This window comes from Dipodomys spectabilis, unplaced genomic scaffold (assembly GCF_019054845.1).
Source record: "Dipodomys spectabilis isolate Male_0828 unplaced genomic scaffold, ASM1905484v1 ptg000288l, whole genome shotgun sequence".
Lineage (NCBI taxonomy): Eukaryota > Metazoa > Chordata > Mammalia > Rodentia > Heteromyidae > Dipodomys > Dipodomys spectabilis.
In genome coordinates this window covers 922,081-947,524 of record NW_024870965.1, presented here as the reverse complement: position 1 = coordinate 947,524, position 25,444 = coordinate 922,081, and the positions used below count along the sequence as shown (strand labels likewise).

The window sequence follows — 25,444 nt, the reverse complement described above, 5'->3', positions numbered from 1 at the left end:
AATTTGTGCAAAGTGTTTTCAAGGAATAGTTTATATACAAGGTTACTTAAAGTTTTTTATGCTTTTTTGGATTATGGGCTATCTAATGTTGAATAATCCAAAAGGTGTTAAATTAGGCCTTCTCCTGAGAAGCATTTTCAAGTGTAGAATTTTGTCTCTCAACTGTGGCTTTTTGACTCCGTAAAACTCTCCCACGAAACATTGGTGTATGTGAAATCACTGCTAATGAATGCATTTACAGTGTTTGTTGATAATCATGAACTTGGTTAACTTTAGTAAAACAATTTTCATTTACCAGTTCTAAAATAGATTAAAATTTTTACACTTAGTACTCTTACCTCTTCAATATTAAAATTTGTATTATTAATTCTCTTTTATTTTTAGAGCATTAAATAGTTCTTAAGGTTTTTTTCCTGGTTGTTAAAATGCCATTTTCTTCATTTGTGTGGTAATCATATTTGAGCTCAGAGATCTGACCAGACATATTAAAGTACATCTTGCTCATTGTTACATTTGAATTGTTATAATTTGAATTCATGTTTTTATATTTTAAGGTAAATGAGCATTTGAAAGACATAATGGAACAAGAACAGAAAATGAAAGACCCTCACACAGTTGAAGCTCCAGGAGGGCAAAAGGTATAAAACCCTGCATGTGCGTATATTCACTTATAGGTCTTATTTGTGGAAATATTAATAGTTAGATTTATTAAAATTTTCAGTGTTGTTGACTGTACTCTAGGAAACGACATCATAAACACTGAATAGGAATACCAAATGAAGGCTTATAAGGTGATACTGTGAAAAAATTATTAATGACTGGAACTTAATTCTGAAACTTTTTGGCAATAATAGTGTTGGAAAAAATGAATAAAACAACAAGAAAATAATTTTAAATGTAAAGACCAACCTTTCTAATGATATTCTTGGAACTTAAAGTTGTTTGATATGCTTCATTGGAAAAGACTTAGTCTTTTAGATGTAGTCTTTAACATTTCTTTTTGTGCTGGTCCTAGGGCTTGAACTTAGGGTCTACGTGCTGTGCCTGTGTTTCTTTTGCTCAAGGCTAGCACTGTTGAGCCACAGCTCCACTTCTGGCTTTTTTGTATGATTAATTAGAGATAAGAATCTCACAGACTTTCTTGCCTGGGCTGGTTTTGAACTGTGATCCTCCTAGGTCAGCCTCCTGAGTAGCTGAGATTGCAGGGGTGCAGCTGCTAGTGTCCAGCTAAGTTTCTCTCTTTGAAACTGATTCTTTTTCATGTACTTGGATCTAAAATACACTTTCAGCAACATAGAGTATATTTTATGTCTTATAGCATGCAGGGTGATTTCTAAGCACATGTAGTATAAGAAGTTATCATTGTTCATAGACCTTCTCCCCACTACCCTGTGCTGAATCGTTCATCTTTGTTGGAGTCCTTTCCCCGAAAGGTTGATTAGAATGTAAATCTCCTTTTTGATTAGAATATAAATCTCTCTCACCCCAGATTACATATTTCCTGTTCCTGTCCCTCCACTCGCACCTTCCCCATCCTCTCCTGTCCGTTTCCCTCCTTCTCTCTTTTCCATAATGTAGACATTGCTCAGGAGAGCTTACAGTGTAGCCCTGGGTAAGAATGAAATTAAGGTGCCATCATTCTCAGTTATAATACTAATGGAATTTTCCAGAGGAATCTTGTTTATTATGTATAATAAGTTCTGTATTACTAGATATACATTATAAACAAATAGGGATTTTATATGTTGAAAACGAACTTTACAACTTTGGTGCGGGGAGGGGGGGAGGATGGGAAGGGGAAACAAAGGAGGAGGCTACAATGCTTGATAAGAAATGTACTCATTATCTTGCCCATGTAATTGTAAACCCTCTGTACAGTATTTTCACAATAAAAAAAAGAATAATAAAAAAATAGGGATTTTGTATGTAATGTAGGACTCAATAAATATTTCTGTGGGAAGAAAATATCATTTGTGTTTCGAACAAACAGATTGAATAACATTTACAAAAACTGGAATTTAGACAGTATTTCAATTATACCATGATAACTCTTTTATAGCTCTTAGGCCTCATGCAGTTGCCCTTACTAACTGAACAATGTTGAATGAATAAACACATGACTGTGGGTTTTATTTAACACATAGTATTTACATCTTCATGTACAAGTGTACATGATAAAGAAACATATATATTATGAAGAAATGTACTCTTGGCAGGCACTGGTGGCTTACACCTGTAATCTTAGCTACTCAGGAGGCTGAAATCTGAGGATCGCAGTTCAAAGCCATCCTGGACAAGAAAGTCCACGAGATTCTTATCTCCAATTAACCACCAAAAGGATGGAAGTAGAGCTATGGTTTAAATGGTAGATCACTAACCTGAGTTGAAGCCCTAAGACTGGCACACACAAAACAAACAAAAGACATATTCTCACAGAATAAATTATTCCACTTGTGTGTATGTCATTATGGAAGCTTGAACTAAAGGCCTTGAGTTCTTGCTCAGCTTTTTTGCTTGCAGTTGGTGTTCTATCAGTTGAGCCTTAGCTTCACTTCCAGATTTGTTGGTTAATTTAAATCTAGGAGGCTGGCTTTAAACCAAAATCCCCATTACCTCCGCCTCTGAAATAGCTAGGATTAGAGGTGTTAGCCTTGGAGGACCGGCACATTGATTATTTTCAAGGCAGAGTCTTATTTATTTCTGGGTTGTCCTGGACTGCCATCCTCACTGCTTCTCATTGCGGGGGTTATGATAGTCACACACCACTGCGCCCAGCCATCGTGTGTCCACCCTAGCAGCATGTGCCACCTCTCCCAGCTATTGGCTGAGATGAAGTCTCTTGAACGTTTATGCCGGGGCAAACTTCAAGCCTTGATCTCCTCCTTCCACCTCCTCCTCCTGAGTAGCTAGAATTGCAGGTTTGAGTCACTGTATCTTACTGCATTCATTAAAGAAAAATTATGCCAGATGCTGGTAGCTCACGCCCACGATCGTAGCTACGCAGGAGACTGAGAGCTGAGTATCACAGTTTGAAGCCAGCCTGGGCAGGAAAGTCTGTGAGACTCTTATCTCCAATTAACCACCAGAAAACCAGAAGCAGTGTGGTGGCTCAAGGTAGTAGATACTAGACTTGAGTGAAAAAGCTCAGGGACAGTGCCCAGGCCTTGAGTTCAAGCCCCTCAACTGACTAGAAAGGGAAAATTTATATTCTTTTGGGTATTTCTAGATAGAAAATTTATTGTCACTTATTATTTTCAGTCAATTCTACTACTTTGCTATTTGCTCTGTACTTTCACTTATTAGAATGATCTTTCTTTTCTTCTTTTCCCTTAAAAAAAGATGGGACTTGGTCTAATTCTGTTTAAAATTTCTGATTATAATTCTAGCCCTAGGGTCTTTGTGCTTTTCTTTTACAATATGGATTTATTTTCAGTCTGATCTCAGAAATGAAATTCTTTTCTGTCAAAATATACAGCATATCCTAGGTATCCTAAAACGAGTTTTGCTATGGGAAAAAAGGGGTGGAGAAGGGGCTGCTGGTCTTTCTTATTAGAAACCTGTATGTTTTTAACTAAATTATTAATTTACATATGACAATGTTATGAAAACTATAAACTTGGAATCCACTATCAGAAACTCTGCTAAAATTTGTTTATTGATGATAATGCTGATGAATTTTTCCCTTTACCTTTTGCTTTCCCCCTTTTTTTCTGCTGCTTCCTCTGAAGTCTCCTTCCAAATGGTTTTGGAAACTGGTTCCAGTAAGTTTACCCACCTATTTCAACTTGTTCTCCAGAATCCATTTGTAGAACGGTATCGTTTATGTCTTGCTGGTAGAGTTGTTTATTGTAATTCTATCACTGAATAGCAATTGGATTTTAAAGTATCTGATCAGAATGTAAAATCAAAGACAATAGATCTAGACAAGGTTAGAATTTAAAAATTTTTAATGACTTAGAGAATGAGCATCTTTTCGCTGATCTTAATAGAATATTCACATGCCATCAGTGACTTAGTAACCAGCAGAGACAGCCTGAGGGCTGCAGAGTCTCAGCAATTTTAATCATTTTAGTGAAGATGAATTTGCATTTATGTGTGAATTATCTGTAATTTATCTTTTTGGTAGAATTGTAGATGGTACTTCACTTTTTTTGTGACTGAAAAGGAAAGCAAAACTTTCTCTGTGCCCTCACCAGTATTGGACCTAAACTATATTGAATTCTGATTGGACTTGAAGGAGCAATATTTTAAATAAGGTTTGGAGGGGCTGGGTTAAACCATGTAAGAACTATTTCACAACATTAGTAGTAAAAATATGCTATAAATGTTGACATATAGAAAATACGGACTTCTTTTTGAATGCCAAATTTTCAAGTTTGTAGAAAGAATAGGAAACATTCCATGCAATGTGTTTGTAAATCATATAGCATGCCCAAATATAAAAGGTTCTGTGTAACTTTTGTGAACTACAAATAAACTGTCTCATTGAGAATTATATATAACTTCAGTTTTAATGCTGATTTACTTGTAATTTTCAAGAAAGTGTAGGGCATGACAGTTGTAATTGTCTGATTTGATTGTCAAGTCTAAACCACAGACACGTATTATTAGCACATACAAACACACACATCCTCTGTCCAGCGTGCTGCTTGGCAGAAGGAAATAACAGCATACAACTCAGTCCTTTATTCATCAGTCAAGTCCAGTTCTGACCTGGGCACCCAGTTGAGCCCAGTCTTGATTCTGAATAAGCAAGGAAAAGTGGTGAGGATCTGGAGCAAGGCATTAGAAATATGGAAAATAGCTTAGGGCTAGGAGATCTGCTGGCTGATTTCTTCTTTCTTGGTTTCCTTTCTCTGCTCACCTTCTGCTCTTCTCTTTCCTCCTCTCTTTTCATAGTTTTTTTTTTTTTTTTTCTTTTTTTTTGGGGTCCGGTCGTGGGGCCTGAACTCTGGGCCTGGGTGCTGTCCCTCAGCTCTTCAGCTCAAGGCTAGCGCTCTACCACTTGAGCCATAGCGCCACTTCTGGCTTTTTTTCTTTTTGCTTATGTGGTGCTGAGGAATCGAACCCAGGGCCTCATACATGCAAGGCAAGCGCTCTACCACAGTTTATTTTTAAACTGTCTCCTATAAGCAAATGGAGAAGTTTTCTGTAAAAATTGTAATGAAAGAAACTGTGTTATATGTGTAATTATTTCTGAACATAGGCACACTATCTAGTTAGAAATATGTCATTAATTACAGATGTCTAGCTTGCACTGATTAATAAGAACAGGTCCTCCAAAAATCTTCATGAGGAAAACATGTATTGTGATTCTTGTCCTTGGCCAGCTAGTAAGAGAGACACAGGAATAAATACATTCTTCATACTGTTTGTCTGAAGGATATTATTTTAAAGAAATCTGAATTTACCTCCAGATGTTAAGTGTTCTTTTTAGTGAACTTGATTTTTTTCTATTTTTATTCACACACAGGTGAATTATAAAATTAATTATAAAATGTAAGCGGTCCACTGGTGGCTCACGCCTACAATCCTAGCTACTCAGGAGGTTGACAGCTGAAGATTGTTTTTGGTCAACATTTGAATGACAAAACAGTGTATCTTTTGTGCTGTTAGGATCACCATTTCCCAAATGATGGGTTTTGTTTGTTTGTTTTTGTTGGTTGTGGGGCTTAAACTCAGATCCTGGTCCCTGTCTCTGAGCCTCTTTGTGCTCTAGGCTAGAGCTCTACCACTTGAGCCACAGAGCCACTTCCAGTTTTTGAGGGGTTAATTGTAGATGGGCTGGCTTCAAACCACCATCCTCATATCTTAACTTGCTGAGTAGCTAGGATTACAGGCATGAGCCACCAGCACCTGGCCAAAGTGATGTTTTGTACCTTCAAATTTCTTTTTTCTTTTTTTTTTTGCCAGTCATTGGGCCTGAACTCTGGGTCTGGGTGCTGTCCCTCAGTCTTCAGCTCAAGGCTAGCGCTCTACCACTGGAGCCACAGCGCCACTTCTGGCTTTTTCTGTTTATGTGGTGCTGAGGAATCGAACCCAGGGCCTCATGCTTGCAAGGCATGCACTCTACCGCTGAGCTACCTTCCCAGCCCTTCCAAATTTCTTTTACATGACAATATTCTCCCTCCACCTTCCCATTCCTCAATTTTTATAACTCTTGTAATTTTTTTTGTTCAAGTGGTACTTTTGTTCTTCCCACATAAATATTTTTAGTATTCCTGGGTAAAAAGTTTCCATCTCAATAAAATTTAATTTTAAAGTAAGTGATTGTTTTAAATCTGCAAATGAACAGAACTGAGCATATATATGCAAAGTGTTCAAATCTGTTCTGTAACTGTAAGCACATAAACTAAATATCATTTCATGTAAATTCATAATGTTCTGTCACATGCGTGAGCTTTCAGTTCTTTTGCTGTGTATTTAACTTGGATAATTTATAGTAGTATTTAGAAAAGAAGGATATTGGTGAATACTCTCCTCTTTGCTTGTATTTTCTTACTGGTACTTTAGAGTCTACAATTCTTATTTATTCCCTGGGTATTGCTTAGTACTTAACCTTTTCCCCATCTTCTCTTTCCCTTTTTCTCCCTCCTCCCCCTTCTCTCAGGCTCGTTATAGGAAAGAACAAACATTGCTTAAGCAACTGCCTTGCATTCCATTGGTAGAAAATCTGTTAAAGGACTGCACCGACGGCTGTGCCTTAGCTGCCCTCATTCACTTCTACTGCCCCGGTGTTGTCAGGTTAGAGGGTAAGTGCTCCACCAAGACGTTTTTGAACTGCACACAGAGGGCAACAAAAGTTTGTTTAAGACAGTGACTTAATAATTAATCAAGGCTTTTTAGAGAAGAAACAGTGAAGTATAACCTGAGGAAGATAACTGAGAACTTCTGTGTGATAATATTTGTGAAAATTTGGTTGCTAGAGTCACATGTTTGTACTAAGTACTAATTAGGAAATAGCTAGGAAATGTTTATCAGATTAAGCCTAAATCATCATCTTGCTCTTTATTTGAAGATATTTGTTTGAAAGAAACTATGTCTTTGGCCGATAGCCTGTACAATCTGCAGCTGATTCAGGAATTTTGCCAAGAATACTTGAACCAGTGTTGCCATTTCTCCCTGGAAGATATGCTCTATGCTGCTTCATCTATAAAGGTAAAATTAAGTTCTTTTTTGCCCTTACATTGTTATAATATGTTTAAAAAATTGAAGAGAAATCATTGGCCTGGTTACAGTAAGTTTACAGATTATATTAGTGAAAAGAAATTAAAAACATTACTGGCCTTCTCTTTCTTTTTTTTTTTTTTCTTTTTCTCTTTCTTTTAATGCCAGCCTTGGGATTTGAACTCAGGGCCTGGACACAGTTCTTAAGTTTCTTTTGCTTAGGGCTAGCTAGCACTCTACCTTTGAGCCACAGCTCCACATCTCACTTTTTGGTAGTTAATTGGAGGTAAGAGTCTCACAGACTTTCCTGTCCAGGCTGGCTTTGAACTGTGATCCTCAGATCTCAGACTCCTGAATAAGATTATGGGCGTGAGCCACTGGCACTCAGCTTAGTCTTCTTTTTCTTGAAAATTCTTCAATAATTTCAAAAGTAAAGTCATGTTATATACATATGTAATATCCAGTTATAAAATGCTGTATTTTATGCCTATTTTATGTGTATAATGAATATTTTAACATTAAACTGAAATTCAGTCCATTCTCACTAGGTCCTATGTAGTTGTTCTTTAGTGATGAGACTGTTTGATATTGGTCACCTTTATCATCATTTGACATTTGGTCAATTTTTGCTTTCAGATTTTATGAAAAGAATAATTAAAATTATTTTACTGAGTATCACTTTCTTAACTATAATTTAAATATATTTTATTTCCATTGATATTAAAGTGATAATCACAATGGATTTTATTATTATCGTTATTAACGTATTAATTAGACAGGCGAATGGACCCTGTTTCAGTATTTACATATGTACATAGTTGTACCGTGATCATGTCCACATTCTCTTCTATCACCCTCGCTTCTCCCCCCCATTTCCTTTCCTGGTGTAGTGCTTTGCTACTTCCAGGTCATCCTTAAACATTTCTTTAGCTCATATATGATAGCATAGGATATTCTCTCTCTGTTTGGCTTATTTTGCTGAATGTGATTCCCTCCAGTCCCGCCCCTTTTCCTGCATATGACAGAGCTTCCTTCTGCCTTCTCCCTGCCTCTGTAGTGCTAGGAATTATGCCATGGTTTTTCCCACACTAAGCAAGTGCTCTATGTACTCAGCAGTTTCATTTTCTTTGTGTACAGTTAGTCACTATGTGTGTTTGTGTGTGTACGTATATGTGTGTGTATGTATATATTCCATTTATCTGTTGACAGATGCCATAACTTGGCATTATTGTGAATAGCACTGCAGTAAACATAGGTATGCAAGTGTCTCCTTTGTATGCTGACACATCATTTTCTTTAGCTATATACCCAGTAATGATGTAGATGGATCACATAGTCATTCCACATTCATTCATTCATTCATTCATTTATTGATCATGGGCCAGACCTCAGTCTGCTCAGTAGCTAGGATTACAGGAGTGAGCCATCAGCGCCTGGCCCACTTTTAGTTTTTTGTAGAACCTCCACACTGTTTTCCAGAGTGGCTAGACTAATATACATTACCATCAAATGTACTAAGAGGTTCCTTTTCTCTGTACCTTTGCTAGTGGATCGTTCTTTTTTATTTTTTTCTTGTTATTGTTGACATATATTCATGGATTGGCAGAATTAATAGTTATAATGGCCATATTACTGAAAGCGACTTTCAGATTCAATGTAATCTCGGTAAAAATTCCAGTGATTGTCTTCACAGAAAGAGGAAAAAAGAAATCCTAAAAAAAGGTATTGTTTCACTACATGACATTCTGACCAATAAAGTCCTTTGTAAACCAGAGGTAGGTTGGTCTGGATGGACTTGCTGCTGAATTTTACCAGACTTTTAAAGAATTCCAATGTTCCTCAAACCACTCCTTAAGATAGAAAGAAGGCACCCTTCCAGACTTATTCTAGGAAGCCAATACTCCTTTGCTTCCAAAGCCTGATAAAGACATAATAAAAGGCCAGGTGCCGGTGACCCCCCCCCCCCCCACACACACACCCATAGGAGACTTAGGTAAGAATTGGGGTGGTGTCTTAGTAGGACCTGAATTGAAATGTTTTGTGATACAATTGAACTCTTTTTTTTTTTTTTTCCCCTGCTTATGTGGTGCTGAGGAATCGAACTGAGGGCCTCATGCTTGCAAGGCAAGCGCTGTACCACTGAGCCACCTTCCCAGCCCCCCAAATTCCTCTTTTGTACTTGTGCAGTCAGCCCTCTAAACTCTTTGGGTTCCACTTCTGTGGAGTCAACCAAGCACACTGAACATATTTGGAAAAAGTTACTTTTATTCTAAACATAGACATACTTTTTGTGATTTTTTTTTTCTATAAACAATTCAATGTACTAACTATTTACATGGCATTTACATTGTATTAGATAGATATTGTAATAACCTTTCAGTATTATAAGTAATTCAGAGGTGTTTTACATATCCTGGAATGAGGATGTATACATAATATACCATTTTATGTGAGAGACTTGAGTGTTTACAAACCTTCACTGGTAAGTACTGGGGAAAAAAGTAGATGACAGAAGAAGGACTGTAAAAGGGTATACGGGGGACCTAGGGGAGGGGCTAAGGCATACCTTAATTTCTATCCTGTATTCTCTTTATCTATTTCCTGTTGTTGACACTGTTTAATTATTTAACTGTACTTGATTTAAGAAGCAAAGATTTTAAGTGAAATTAATGTGCTGTCAGTCCTGGAATATGATGGCAATTTATTGTCATTTCATCATCATAATTTCAGAAGAAGAAAAAAACCCTTCATGAGCCTTGGAAACTATCTCTTGACTGCACTGCCATCTTGTGGCCGAACAATACAATTATATTATTAGGAATTATTAAGAGTACAATTATGTTATTAGATCCTTAAAATATTTTAATATAATTTATTGTTATTATTAAGGTAACAGCAGGTAATTATTGAGCACTAATGCAGTAGTTTTCCAAAATATAGTCAGCTTTTGGTTAACTTTACTAGTAGAGTAGAACCCAGCACCAACACCTAAGAATTTATTACATACTTTTCACTTCAGATAGCATACTATAAAGTATAAAGAAAAAATATAAATCACAGCAATCTTATTACCCAGTAGATTGTGTTAGCTTTTTGTTGCTGTGACAAACATGGGAGAAGAGGAACTTGAAGGAGGAAGGATTATTTGGCTCTTGGTTTCAGAGGTTCCAGGCTGTGGTCCGCTGGCCGGGCTCCGTTGTTTGGAGGCTGGTGGTGAGGCAGAGCGTCCTGGTGAGGAGGTGTGGAAGGACCAAGCGGACGAGCGGCAGAGAGCATCGTGCGCTAGAGGGCTGCTTCCCGCGGTTTATTTCATGCCATCTGGGTGTCCCCACATTTAGGATGGGTCTTCCCCTCCTTAGTTCATTGTCTCTGGAGACATTCTCACGGCCACCCAGAGATGTGCTTTTCTAATCGTAGTCCAATCAAGCTTTAACCATCAGATACTCATCAGAGAAACTCCTAGCAACATTTGAATATTTTGAGTAGTCTTTTTTGCTATGCGTGGATTGATACACTTGTATATTTATTTCATAAATATTTATTGAGTGTGTGTTGTGTCCTGGGTAGGTTTTTTTTTTTGGGGGGGGGGTCCCGTTGTGGGGCCTGAACTCTGGGCCTAGGCGCTGTCCCTCAGCTCTTCAGCTCCAGGCTAGCACTCTACCACTTGAGCCACAGCACCACTTCTGGTTTTTTCTTTTTGCTTATGTAGTAGTGAGGAATCGAACCTAGGGCCTTATGCATGCAAGGCAAGAGCTCTTCCACTGAGCCACCTTCCCAGCCCCGTCCTGGGTAGTTTTTAAGACAATTGTGCAGGTGGCTTCTGCTTGTAATTCTAGCTACTCAGGAGGCTGAGATCTGAGCATGGCGGTTTGAAGCCAATCTGGGCAGGAAAGTCTGTGAGACTTATCTCCAATAAACTACTCAGAAAAAGCCAGAAGTGGCACTGTGGTAGGGAGCTAGCCTTGGGCACAAAGAGGCTTAGGAACAGTGCCTAGGCCCTGACCAGCAAAAGGACCAACAAAAAATTAAACAAAAATATTGCCAGGAACTGGTGGCTCATGGCTATAATTCTAACTAGCTATTCAGGAGACTGAGATCTAAGAACTGCAGTTCAAAATCAGCTGGGGCAGAAATCTCCATGAGACTCCTATCTCTAGTTAATTGCTAAAAAGCTGGAAGTGAAGGTTTGTCTCAGGTGGAAGAGTGCTAATCTTGAGGGGAGGAAAAAACTCTAAAACCAGGAATAGTGCCCAGACCCTGAGTTCAAGCCTCAGGACTGGCACAAAAGAAAAAAAACAAAAAACAATGGCTGCTTCAGATAGCACACTAAATGTGGGAACTGACAGGGAAAACAGATACCTAAAGGAAGAACTTTACAAAATTCTGTTCATGGCTGTGCCTCTCTTCCATCATCTTGCCCTTAACCACAGACATACAAATAGCGAGAGAATGACTCTTCTCATTACGTGTTTCTCCTGGTCTTCCCCATGCTAGTATATGAATGTGTCGGTAAGAGTCATCCTTGATTCTCTTGGCTTTACGTCCTATGTATAGTAGTCTTCTGGAACTGTCAGATAAGAGATAGGAGACACAAACCAAGAGTGCATGAAGCTAAGGGAGATTGTAGACTACCTTGAGGGTTACTCAAAATTAGCAGCAGGAGGAAAAAAGCACTACTGTGGGAAACGCCAGTATTTTCAATAATAATGTTTAAAACCCAAATTTAATATGAAATAAGACCTCATGAAATATTGATAAAAATTTGTTAGTAACTATTTTAATAGAGGTCCAATACCCAAAACTTTAAAAATGCATTTTAACTTAAAAACATTTTATAAATAATAAAAACAATTTTTATATAGTTTTTTTTTTTTTGTTTATTGTTTTTTGTTTTTTTGTTGGTTGTGGGGCTTGAACTCTGGGCCTGGGCGCTGTCCCTAAGCTCTTCAGCTCAAGGCCAGCGCCCTACCACTTGAGCCACAGCACCACTTCCATCTTTTTCTGCTTATGTGGTGCTAAGGAATCTAACCCAAGGCCTCATGATGCATGCAAGGCAAGCACTCTACCACTGAGCCACCTTCCCAAGCCCCTGGTACAGTATTTTTAACCATATGAAAAACTTTACAGAAAAATCTTCAAGGACCAAAGTAGAGTTTAATTAGCTTTTAAATGATAGCTGCTCTTCAGAGTCTCAAATGATTGAATATTTTAAGTTATCTGTGTTTATTTTGAAAGAAAAGTGCCTTATATGTTATCTAAATTCTACAAGATAATATTCCTATGTGTTATCTAAATTCTACATGGTAGAAGCAGTAATGCCTGCTAGAATGGACAAAAATTCTGGAACTACAACACAAATTAGCAAGGAGGTTTTGAATATTTATCATTTTTACACAGAAGAGCTAGTGTCTTTATTTACATGTAGTGGCTTTCAGTAAATATTCTGTAGTAATAAACGAGTAGGATTTAAGCCTCTATTATTTGAGTAGATAAAGCAGATTATAATTCTATTTGTCATGGATTTGTGTTGTTACAGTTTCTTACCATTCTTCTTACCTTTCTTGTACAGAGTAATTATGTGGTGTTTATAGCAGAGCTCTTCTGGTGGTTTGAGGTGGTGAAGCCGCCCTTTGTGCAGCCTCGAGTTATTCGTCCACATGGAGGTAATCAGCCTTTTTCATTTTTCATGGAGGAAAATGGAAATTTTACATAGTCTCATCTGGTTATTCTTTTGAAGCCTGTTGCTGTTTTATATTTCAGCTTGATATTTAGCTTTGATCAATTGTAAGTATTTTAATACTTTCAATCCCTAAATCATAATTATGATGAAAGAAAAGAAAATTGAGAGAATGGCTCCAAATTTGAAGTCTTACAGTATAGAATTTTTAAGTTAAGTGTGTAATATTTCTCTTTGCATCTTTTATTCCTATTTCTAGTGTTTGATTACTCCTGTCCCTAGTTCTTTGTTTCAGCATTATGTTATCCAGAATCTAGTTGCAGTATGACACCGCCTTAACCTACAATTCGAATTTGCCATTAAATCATTAGAGGGTTTGAACATATATTTAAACTGACACGGCTATTATTAATATAATATCATAATTTATTGTTAATCTTCAACAAGAACAAACTAATATGAAATAAAATTATTACTATAAAGATCCCTAGGAATAAAGAATAAGAATTCCTCAAGTTTCTATAAAGCAAATTTATCATTAGCAAAATAGGTTTTCTGTTGGCTTCCGATATAAAAGGAGAGCTTTATTTCTAGCGGGAAAAAAGATTCTAAATGCTAAGTTCAGCCCCCTAATTGCATTTCCAGCAAAAACAATTATTGGACCAGTTCTTTCTGCTACCAGTGGCTACCCTCGCAAACACAAAACTTGATTATTATGCCTTCCAAATACTTAGCAGCCTTCCTTGGCTCCAAACCTTGTTTTCCTAATCTAGTTCTAGTTACCTCTGCCCACTCAAAAAATTAAAGAGCAAGAAATACAGAAGGAGGAAAAAATACCCAAGAGATATTTTTCAACTATTTCAGTCTAAATTCTGTGAAATATACCAGTGGATATTTGATTTGTCGTACTCTCTCAGCTATGTAAAGCAGATGTTGAATATTAAGCCAGTTAAATAACAAAGAAAACTTAAAGATGTTGAGGTCTTTCCCTAAGCCAGGTGCTAGTGCCTTACATTTGTAATCCTGGCTACTCAGGAGTCTGAAATTTGAGAATGGAGGTTCGGAGCCAGCCCGGGTAGGAAAGTCTGTGAGACTCTCTATCTCCAATTAACCACCAGAAAACCAGAAGTAGAGCTGTGGCTTAAAGTGGTAGAGTGCTAGCCTTGAGCAGAAAAAGCTCAGGGAGAGCACCCAGATCTTGAGTTCAAGTCCCATGGCCAACAACATCAAAAAGATCTTTCTCTAAGACTATTAAGTAAGATCTTAGTTACTTAATGGTAAGTCTTACTTAATAGTCATTTCAAAACAATATACAATTTACAGCAGTTAACATAAATTTTCTACTACATTGTTTTTTTTGTGTTTTTATCTGAGGCCCAAAATTCCAACATCAGTTTTATTAAATATCTCAAAAGTAAATTAGTTTCTCAGAGTAAATTACAAAAATAAAAACTATCCTAGTAGGTTTAATTATTCTCCAGTGAAATCCTGTCCACTTTAATTGATTGCCAAAATGCCAGCTTTCACAAAAAGCAAAGATAAGTCATATATATCTGAGAGGCTATGAAAGCATTCACAAAATTAAGCTTATAAATTTATCGTTAAATATATATCTTATGGTAGCCCCCCTCCAAGTGAATATAAGTCAGAACACTTTAAGAAGGATTTAAAGCAAGTTTGACCTTTCAAAATTATTTATAAAGAAATTTGCTAGGTATGGTCATCGGTATCTTTGATCTCAGCACTGAAGAGGTAGAATCAGGAGAGTCATGAATTCAGGGCCAGCCTGAGCTATGGAGTGAGACCCTATCTCAAGGGAAAATACAAACCAAAACTAGGAGGAGGACGGGGCCGGAGTCTTATGTCAGAAGAAGAAGGAATTATTTAAGAGGGAAAGGCAGGGCTGGTCTGTACCATGTGTAAGGTCTTAGGTTCCATCCCAAATCACATAAAAAGTGGGGGGAAGAAAGGAAAACAGAAGCTACCAATACTATGATTTCTCTGTAGCTAGTAAGGAAACTAGAGATTACGTTTGAAACATTTATTTATGGCCTAGATTTCCTAAAATAAATGTTAGAAACAAGCTGAATGAGTGATTTTGAAGTTTTATCTTTCATTCTAGCTGAACCTGCGAAAGATAGGCCATCGATTCCTGTCTTAAATGCTGCCAAAAGAAACCTCTTGGATGGCTCATCCGGGTCTGACTTCACTTCAAGGTAGACTCCGCAGTGACTTCACTTTTTCCGTTTGTTTTCTGATGAGGTCCAATAGTATTTTATATTTAACAAAATTTTTTAAAATTTAGTTGGATTTTAAACTAGGTTGTAATTAACCTAAATTACATTTGTATTTTTAAATTTAAGATTTTTCAAAGAAATATTTTAAGTAATTTTTCCCTTTTTTTCAATTTTCTATATTGAGAGATAGCAATAAAGTTAAATATTAAATCTTAACCTAGTAAAGATTAGTGTGTCAGGAACTGAGTTGACAAAAACGATGGTTTGTGGATTTTTAGAAACTGGAACAAATCTGTTAAAATTCATTTTAAAATTATGAGCAAAAAATTCATAGAGTCTTGGCTTTATGAAAAATAAACTGTTTCTGAAGCCTCCATCTGCTCTTCATGTTAGAAGTTCTAAAGTGTGGGCCACTTTTGAATACAAAAGCTAAGGCTCAACTGAGCACTGTAGTGGATACTCTTACTTGCTTTGTAGGGCTTCCTACCTCTCTGAACTATAGTGCCTAGTGATTTACTACTATGAATTTTCTTATTACTTATGGTTTTATGTTTTTTTTGTTTTTGTTTGCTTGTTTGTTTTATGTGGGTCCTGGGGCTTAAACTGAGCTTTTGTGTTCAAGATTAGTACTCTTCCACTTGAGCCACAGCTCTAATTCTGGCTTTCTGTTGGTTGGTTGGATGGTTGGAAATAAGAGTCTCACAGACTTTCGGCCCATGCTGGTTTCAAACCATGATCCTCAGATCTCAGCCTCCTGAGTAGTTAGGATTACAGGCATGAGCCATCAACACCTGCAAAAGGAGACAAAGGGACTAAGTATTAAAATATTGCTGATCTAGGAGTTTCTGTGGGTTTTTTTCCCCATGGGAAACATCATCTGAATATTATTCTCTGGTTGGTTACATGGTAATATTTACGTCCTTGAAAATGTATAAAATGTTTGATATTCTTGGGTCTTCTATTCTCCGAACTGTTAATTAAACCTTAATTTTCCACTTTATAAGTGATGGTAAAACTTTAAGAGTAGATTAAGTTTGAATAAAGAATCTTAACACATTTTTGACAGTTTTTTGGTTTTTTTTTCTGCTTAGTTGTAGAGTTTGGACTCAAGGCCTGGGCACTGTCTCTGAGCTTTTTCACTCAAAGTTAGTGCTCTACAACGTTGAGCCACAGCACCACTTCCGGTTTTCTGGTGGTTAATTGGAGATAAGTGTCTCATGGACTTTTCTTGCTTAGGCTGGCTTTGAACTACGATCCTCAGATCTCAGCCTCTTGAGTAGCTAGGATTTCAGGTGTGAGCCACCAGCACCTGGCAGGAAAATGTTTTAATTTAGGTCCATGGTAGACTCATTTTTTTTTTCTTTTTATTTATTTTTTCTTTCTCATATGCCTGAGTGGCTACTTTTTCTTAGCTGAAACTTTTTTTCTAATAACACAGATCTCAAAATACTTTTCTTTGAAGGGTTATTCTGTGTCCTTCTAGGCTCCTTCTACTCTTCTTTCTTCTGTGAGGCTCCACAGGATCCCCTGTAGTTCTCCAACACTAAAAGTTTTGAAGAAGGCTTTTTTTTCTCCAGAGCAATGTAGTTAGTCACATCTATATATGTCATTGTATCTAAAGAAAAATGACAGACAAAGTTAAAGATCTTCACCGCCACTCACAGCTTTGCTACCAGCTTATTTGGGAGTTACACAAAATCAAAGTCCTCTAAATGTGAACATAAGACTCTCAGATATTTTAGCCATCTGGGAAAGAACAGTAAACACATTTTAATAAACCAATAGGTTGTATTTCAGCTAACATAGAGCTGAGGGAGAAGAGGGGACACTGGAAGTGATTTCAGAGGAGGCATATGACAAACAAGAATGCCAGGGCACAGGGTGAGGTCTCGGGCAGCCCTCACCAGTGACCACAGATAAGACTGCCACCTGTGTGTGCGGCAGGAAGGGGAGGTCCATGTGAGCAGGCATTTGATTTGGGCGAAAGGAAGCTCTTCAGGTATTGTGCTTTTGGGAAAAACTCATTAATTAAGCTTTCCTTAAATAATAAGACATTGATATCTCTTTAAATCCTTTGATTGACTTGTTCTGCTCCCAGTTTATATTAGCTGAAACACAGTTTGGGTGAGTTACAGAAATCAATCCATCCTCTTGCCCCCAGTCTATGTTCAACTGAATGGGGGTGGGGATGCTTCCCTTCACTTGGTTGCAGGAGGCGAAATGGCATCTTGGAACTGAGATGATAGCTTGATCCAGTCAGAATCATTATAATCTGAGACAGAGACTGTCTCATCTCCTGCATGAAGTGGAATAGGATAGAATGTAAGGAAAGTAACAAGAGAGCTGCAGATCTTTCTAGGCCTGGAGAACTTCAGTGTGTGGCTGAGACGTAGAGGCCCAGCCCATGAACAGGAAAGCTGGCTGTCTTCAGTCTTCCAAGTGTTCTTTCTGTCTATAGCTTTTAGAAATGTACCTAGACCAAACACTTCAAGTTGCTGAGCTTCATCAGCATCTTTTTTTGTTATTCTTCTTTCTTTTCTTTCCTTCTTTCCTTCTTTCTCTCTCTCCTTCCTTCCTTCCTTCCTTCCTTCCTTCCTTCCTTCCTTTCTTTCTTTCTTTCTTTCTTTCTTTCTTTCTTTCTTTCTTTCTTTCTTTCTTTCTTTCTTTCTTCCTTTCTTTCTTCCTTTCTTCCTTTTTTCCTTTCTCCCTTTCTTTCTGCCAATCCTGGGGCTTAAACTTAGGGCCTGGGCACTGTCTCTGAGCTTCTCTTTGCTCATAGCTAGCACTCTACCACTTGAGCCACAGTACCACATCCAGCTTTTTCTGTGTATGTGGTACTAGTGTTTCATGCATACTAGGCAAGCACTTTACCACTAAGCTACCTTCCCAGTCACTATTTCTGTTTTTCTATTGGTAGAATGAAAATAATATGCTATATCTTATCTCTTAAGATATATATATATCATATATGTATGTATCTTTTAGCCAAATAATTTGAAGTGCCTTCATATATAATTTAAACATTAGATTTTCAAAATTTAGACTCAGAAGTGAAGCAGTATTATTTCTCCAGCCATTCTGTGTAAGGTTTGTGAAAGCTCTAAAGCAGAGCCTTTCAGGTATATCTTATCCCGCGGCGGGAGGAGCCCCTTTCACGGTCTTGTCATTTGTCTTCCAGATACTCACGGCCCCATGCCCCTTCTTCAGCCTCAGGTAATGTATTTGAGAAAGCTTATCCAAAATAATGCTGTTTTAGGTAGTTTACCTGGGAAGTGACTGAGAGTTGATAGAAGTAAACACCCAATCTGAAATGTTGTGAATATTCAAAAGTCTGATTCTGTGCTTGCTCTTCTTTTTTCTTTTCTTTTCTTTTTTTTTTTTTAATGTGGTGCTGTGAACCAAACCCAGTGCCTTGTATATCACCTGCTTAGAAAGCCCCCTACTAACCGAGCTACGTCCCATTCCTACTGCTTTCTTTTCTTTTTAGGATTGGCTCTCAGCTTTCCTTCTTCAGTCTCCTAAGTTCAGGAGCTATACGTGTGTGCTATTCTACCTAGCCTTCACTTTTTTTTTTTCTTTTTGTACAGTGGGGCTTGAACTGAGAATCTTGAGCTTTTACTTAGCTTTTTAGCTTAGGGCTAACACTCTTCTACATGAGCCACATACCCCCTTTTGGCTTTTTGCTGGTTAATTGAATATAAGAATCTCTCTCTCTTTTTTTTTAAATTTTCCCAGGCTAGCTTTGAACCAGGACCCTCAGATATCAGTTTCCTGAGTAGGTAGTATAACAGGCATGAATCACTGGCACAAAGCTTCAGCTTGGCTGAAATTTTCTGTACATATTTGTTTGTGGAGGTGGGGTGTGGTAGGGATTGAATCCAGTACCTAAGCTTTGTGTTTGTGTGCCAGGGTACCTACTTACTTTTCAATGTTATGGATGAATCCTTAAATGTATAAAATCTGTTGAATTTCTGTAAGTTTCCATTTTTTACATGATTTCAATGGCTGTTTTCCATTTGAAGGAGGAATTAGAAGGTCTTCATCCATGTCATATGTTGATGGTTTCATAGGAACATGGCCCAAAGAAAAAAGGTAAGCAAAGGGAATTAGTATAGTCACCTTATGAAATTTAGAAATGTCCATTGGGGGGCTGGGAAGGTGGCTCAGTGGTAGAGCACTTGCCTTGCATGCATAAGGCCCTGGGTTCGATTCCTCAACATCACATAAGCAAAAAGAAAAAAAAAGCCAGAAGTGGTGCTGTGGCTCAAGTGGTAGAGCACTAGCCTTGAGCTGAAGAGCTGAGGGACAGCGCCCAGGCCCAGAGTTCAGGCCCCACGACCAGACCCAAAAAAAAAAAAAAAAGAAATGTCCGTTGGATTGCTCTCTGTCTCGCTATTAGTCAGAATGCCAAATCTAGACTTTTACTTAGTGTGCAAATCTAAAAGGGGCAGCATAGGCAGATGGTAGAGAGGTCACGAGCTGAGTTTAATGGGAAGAGAAACAAGCACAAACTTATCTTGAGTATAACGAGGAGAGAGACAGGCACAGCTTCCCTTGAGGTCAGCTGGATGGTAATAAGTGGAGAAAGAGAAGAAATGAATTTCCCAATAATTTTATTTAGTGAGATTTAAAAAGTCAGCTATTTTCTGGGATTACTTAAGCATTTTCTCTTTAAATTTTTTCTAGATCATCTGTGCATGGTGTTTCATTCGATATTTCTTTTGATAAAGAAGATAGTGTGCCAAAATCCACTCCAAACCGAGGAATCACTCGTTCTATTAGCAATGAAGGGCTTACTCTGAACAACAATCGTGTATCTAAACACATTCGGAAAAACTTGTCCTTCAAGCCAGTAAATGGAGAAGAAGAAGAAGAAAGCATTGAAGAAGAACTTAACGTAGACCCTCACACGGACCTCAAATCTTACATGCCTCTTAATGCAAACGAACTAAATTCTAATGAGAATATTCCTTCCAAGCTTCCAAACGGAGCTTTACAAAACAGAGTACTCCTAGATGAGTTTGGTAATCAGATCGAGACGCCAAGCATTGAAGAAGCATTGCAGATAATTCACGATACCGAAAAATCTCCCCACACGCCTCGGCCAGACCAAATTGCTAATGGCTTCTTTCTTCATAGCCAGGAGATGAGTATCCTTAACTCCAATCTCAAGCTAAATCAGTCCAGTCCTGACAACATAAGTGACACGAAAGGTGCCTTGAGTCCTGTGACCGACACCACAGAAGTAGACACTGGAATTCACGTTCCCTCCGAAGACATTCCTGAAACCATGGACGAAGACTCTTCTTTGCGGGATTACACCGTCAGCTTGGACTCTGACATGGATGACGCATCTAAATTTCTCCAGGATTATGACATCAGAGCCAGCAACCCCAGGGAAGCTCTCAGTCCTTGTCCAAGTACTGTAAGTACCAAGTCTCAGCCGGGGAGCAGTGCTTCTTCTAGTTCTGGTGTGAAAATGACCAGCTTTGCTGAGCAGAAATTCAGGAAACTGAATCATACGGATGGGAAAAGTAGCGGAAGCAGCTCTCAGAAAACCACACCAGAGGGCTCGGAGCTGAACATTCCTCACGTGGTTGCATGGGCACACATTCCCGAGGAGCCCAGCCTTCCGCCGGCTCGGGATACCACACAGCTGCTGGCTTCGGAGATGGTGCATCTCAGGATGAAACTGGAGGAAAAGAGGCGGGCAATAGAAGCCCAGAAGAAGAAAATGGAAGCCGCGTTCACGAAGCAGAGGCAGAAGATGGGAAGGACAGCCTTCCTCACTGTAGTGAAGAAGAAGGGGGATGGCATCTCCCCGCTCCGCGAGGAAGCGGCGGGCGCGGAGGACGAGAAGGTTTACACGGACAGAGTGAAGGAGAAGGAGGCGCACAAACCGGACGGACAGAGGAGCAAGTCACTGGCCGATATAAAAGAAAGCATGGAGAATCCCTCGGCCAAGTGGCTGAAGTCCCCAACCACCCCGGTGGACCCCGAGAAGCAGTGGAACCTGGCGAGCCCTTCAGAAGAGACGTTGAATGAAGGGGAGATACTGGAATACACGAGGTCCATCGAAAAGCTCAATTCCTCCCTGCATTTTCTGCAGCAGGAGATGCAGCGCCTGTCCCTTCAGCAGGAGATGCTAATGCAGATGAGGGAGCAGCAGTCGTGGGTGATTTCGCCCCCACAGCCCTCGCCGCAGAAACACGCGCGCGATTTCAAGCCTTCCAGGCAGGCCAGCCTGTCGTCCACCACGGCGCCGTTCTCGTCGGACTCCCCCCGTCCCGCTCACCCGTCTCCACAGGCCTCCAACAGGAAGAGCGCGTCCTTTTCCGCGAAAAATCAAAGGACTCCCAGGCCCAATGATTTAAAAATAACACCTTTGAATCGAACCCTGACACCCCCTCGGTCTGTGGATAGTCTTCCTCGACTAAGGAGGTTTTCACCAAGTCAGGTTCCCATTCAGACTCGGTCTTTTGTGTGCTTTGGAGATGATGGGGAACCTCAGTTAAAGGAACTCAAAGCCAAGGAGGACGTTAAAAAGGAGGACTCTGAATGCAAAGGGGCGCCAGGACCACATGGATATAACCCCGAAGAAAAGGAGCTCAAACCTCTTGAGTCAACGGTTTCTGAAGTCCTGTCTCAGCCTGTCACAGAGACTGTGTGTCTGACACCAAACGAGGACCAACTGAACCAGCCCACAGATCCCCCGCCCAAACCCATCCTCCCACCCGCGGCCCCCAAAAACATTAACCTGATTGAAGTTTCCCTGTCAGACTTGAAACCCCCTGAAAAGACTGATGTGTCTGTTGAAAAAGATGATGGAGAAAGCGATAAAGAACAGTTTGCTGATGATGAGCAGAAAGTATGCTGTGGCTTCTTTTTTAAGGTAATGCCACTCTGCATAGTTTCGGGCATTGTCATTAGAGGGGTGGGGGCGGGGGTGGCTTTTTCTAAGTTGACAGGAGCAGTGCCTTTTTTTTCTTAAATACAAATCTGCTATAATTCCTAAAATGTATTTTGATAGCTTCTGCCTTGGTAGACTTGGTAATACTGAAGTTCATGATTGCTCAAGTAGTATACTAGTGTGGATTCAAAGCTGTAACAAATCCTTTGATTACAGTCATGAATAGGCTTACATAGATGACTTGTGTGCTGCTTTAGCTCTCTTCCTCACTTTCAGTAAAGCCTTTTAAAAACTAAGCTGCTCAAACCAGGCATAGTGGCATCACAAGGCAGAGGCAGGCAGATTTTGCATTTTTAGGCCAGCTTGGGCTAATGAAAACCAACAAATAAATACATAAAAATAAATTAAGTTATTTAAACCTCTAATATAGAGTGATTGGGTATTCTTGTATGTAAGTATGTGTTTAAGGTATTTTTACCTTGTGCACATCTTTCCTTATATGCTTTCTTAAAAAACAAAAAACGGGCTGGGAAGATGGCTCAGTGGTAGAGCGTGTGCCTTGCATGCCTGAGGCCCTGGGTTCGATTCCTCAGCACCACATAAGAAAAAAGAAAAAAGCCGGAAGTGGCGCTGTGGCTCAAGTGGTAGAGCGCTAGCCTTGAGCTGAAGAGCTGAGGGACAGCGCCCAGGCCCAGAGTTCAGGCCCCAGGACCGGACCCAAAAAAAAAAACACCTTTAATTCCAGGCACAGTAGCTCATGCCTGTAATCCCAGCCATTTGGAAAGATCACTGTTCAAGGGTGGCCTAGGCAAAAAGTTAATGAGATTCCTCTTCTCAACAAGTAAGCTGAGTATAGTAGTTTACACTATAACCCCAGCTTCACTGGAGTCTGAGACAGGAGAATCATGAAAAACACAAACACTGTCTGAAAATAATTTAAAGCACACAAGAGCTGGAGGGAAAAGGGGGAATGTTGCTGAAGCAGCAAGCACAAGTCCCTCTTCCGATTTTAATTTTTTAATTAATTTTGATCAATTTAACAGGATGAGGTGAGGAGAAAACGAGAGGAGGGAATAGCCTGTTCCCCAGGAAATGGGACTAAAGGACTCACAATGGTGGCCTTTAGGCTTTCTGAGCTGGGAGAATGCGCCGAACCCTTAGACGGTGGTTCTGGGTGGATAAGAGGGTTCTGCTTACTGTTATAAAATACGGAGAAGTAAAACACTGTGGTTCAAGCTGTAGAGTGGCCGCCTGGAGTGAAAAGGCTAAGGGACAGCACTTAGGCCCAGGCCCTGAACTGGCCCTAAGCTGGACTTCAGAGGCTCATGCCTAGAATCCTAACTACTCTAGAGGCTGAGATCTGAAGATCCCAGTTCAAAGCCATGTAAAAGTCTGTGAGATTATCACTAATTACCCAGCAAAAGGCCACTGGAACCTTCTACTCCATCATTCCATAGCTGCTGCTGCTTTTTTTTGGTGGGGGGGGGGGGCAGTTATGGGGCTCAAACTCAGGGCCTGGACACTGTCTCTGAGAAATTTTTTTTTTTTTTTTTTTTACTCCCCTCCTCCCTCAAGGCTAGTGCTCTACTACTTGAGCCCACAGGGCTGCTTCAGGCATTTTCTATGATTAATTAGAGATAAGAGTCTCACAGGCTTTCCTTCCCCTGCTGGCTTCAATCAAACCACTGGCTTCAATCAAACCACGATCCTCAGATCTTAGTCTCCTGAATGGCTAAGATTACAGGCATGAGCCACCAGTGCCTGGCTCCATAGCTTCTCATTTGTCACCTTTCCTCTAAGCACACCTTCCTGTTCTTCATATTGCTAATTGTTCCAAAAATCAGGCCCAGTTGAAAAAGTCTGAAGAATTGCCTGTGGGATGTTCGTACCTTTGGCAAGCTGTGCAGGGCTTCCACAGACTGACCTAAACTCATTTGCCTGCCTCATCCCCGTAGCTCCTATTTGGGACTGTTGTGTAACACTTACTTCAAGTTTCACTCGAGTTTTTCATACTCCCTTAAGTGGAGGATAAGTATTGTTGCCTTCTCTCTCTGATATATCTTGAGCATGCTATAGCTCCTGAGACCCGGAGTTTGTTATTCCATTTATGGTGTTTTTCTCTTGGACGGTGACTTCCTGGAGCTACTGGGTCTTTTTATATCCCGGAGAATAGTGGTGTATAGGTAGTTCATTAGATACATGTGCACGCCTATAGGCAAACCTGAATGCCGATGGTTTAATGGTGTTTCCTGATATTCTCCATTCTCCACACATCTGGTCAATTACTCAAAACAACACCTTACTTATTTATCTCCTTCCTCAAGTGGTTTTGCCCCTCCTTGATCTAAGGTGTCATGTCTTTCTCCTGTGTTGGTATCTATAATGTTGAACAGTTTTTTGTGAATATATTAGACACCAATGGAAGGAATGACAAATGACAACGTAATGACAAATCATTAAGAAAATTAGCTGGCTGGGTGAGGTGGCTCATGTCTGTAATCCTAGCTGCTCAGGAGGCTAAGACCTGAGGATTGTAGTTCAAAGCCAACTGGAAAGTCCATGAGACTCTTATCTCCAATAAACGATCAAAAAGCTAGAAGTGGAGCTGTTGCTTTCAAGAGGTAGAGCTAGCCTTGAGCAAAAAAAAAAACTCAGGGACAGCATCCAGGCCCTGAGTTCAAGCCCCACGACCAACCAAGAAAACACCAAAAAACAAAACAGAGTCAGGCCTAGGAGATAATAATCATGACTGTCAGCTTGAAAGAACCCAGTTGAGGAATATAATTTCACTCATCTCTTCAAAGAGAAAGCTTTTGCTGGAAGCTAGTGGCTCATATCTGTAATCCTAGCTCTTCAGGAGATTCATATCTGAGAATTGAGGCTTAAAGCTGGCCTTTGCAGGAAAGTCCATGAGACTCTTATCTCCAGTTAACCACCTAAAGGCTAGAAGTGAAGCATTGCCTCAAATGGGAAGATTTTATCCTTTTTTTTTTTTTTTTTGCCAGCGTGGGGCCTGAACTCTGGGCCTGGGTGCTGTCCCTCAGCTCTTCAGCTCAAGGCGAGCGCTCTATGACTTGAGCCACAGCGCCACTTCCAGTTTTTTCAGCTTATGTGGTGCTGAGGAATGGAACCCAGGGCCTCATGCATGCAAGGCAAGCACTCTACCACTGAGCTACCTTCCCAGCCCGGTTTTTATCCTTTTTATTGACCATATATTTTAAATGCAGTTTTTTTTTTAATTGAGGGCAAACTTCCCATGCTCAGTTATTAAGATCTAAGAACCTTTTTTTTTTCCCTCAGGGCCATTAAGTTATTTAACAGAATTATTAACACGTTAATTCAGCTTTTCCATCATAATTTTCTACATTTGGCAGAGTCCTGATAGTTCAGATTTCCAGTTATTGAAGTAAGCACAGCGTGCAAATACAGCAATTGAAAATGAGACTGTTACTA

At 39.5% G+C, this 25,444-nt stretch overlaps 1 protein-coding gene across 2 annotated transcripts in view; it reads left to right on the top strand.

The window, feature by feature from the left end:
- Positions 1-25,444, top strand: part of Camsap2 (calmodulin regulated spectrin associated protein family member 2) — a 74,795-nt gene that overhangs the window by 39,567 nt on the left and 9,784 nt on the right. For both annotated transcript variants that reach the window (XM_042701157.1, XM_042701158.1), the window contains exons 4-11: positions 555-638; positions 6,611-6,752; positions 7,019-7,158; positions 12,737-12,830; positions 14,967-15,060; positions 18,260-18,294; positions 19,104-19,173; positions 19,768-21,973. In XM_042701157.1, coding sequence (XP_042557091.1) covers positions 555-638; positions 6,611-6,752; positions 7,019-7,158; positions 12,737-12,830; positions 14,967-15,060; positions 18,260-18,294; positions 19,104-19,173; positions 19,768-21,973 — 2,865 coding nt within the window. The remainder of the gene's footprint in view (positions 1-554; positions 639-6,610; positions 6,753-7,018; positions 7,159-12,736; positions 12,831-14,966; positions 15,061-18,259; positions 18,295-19,103; positions 19,174-19,767; positions 21,974-25,444) is intronic.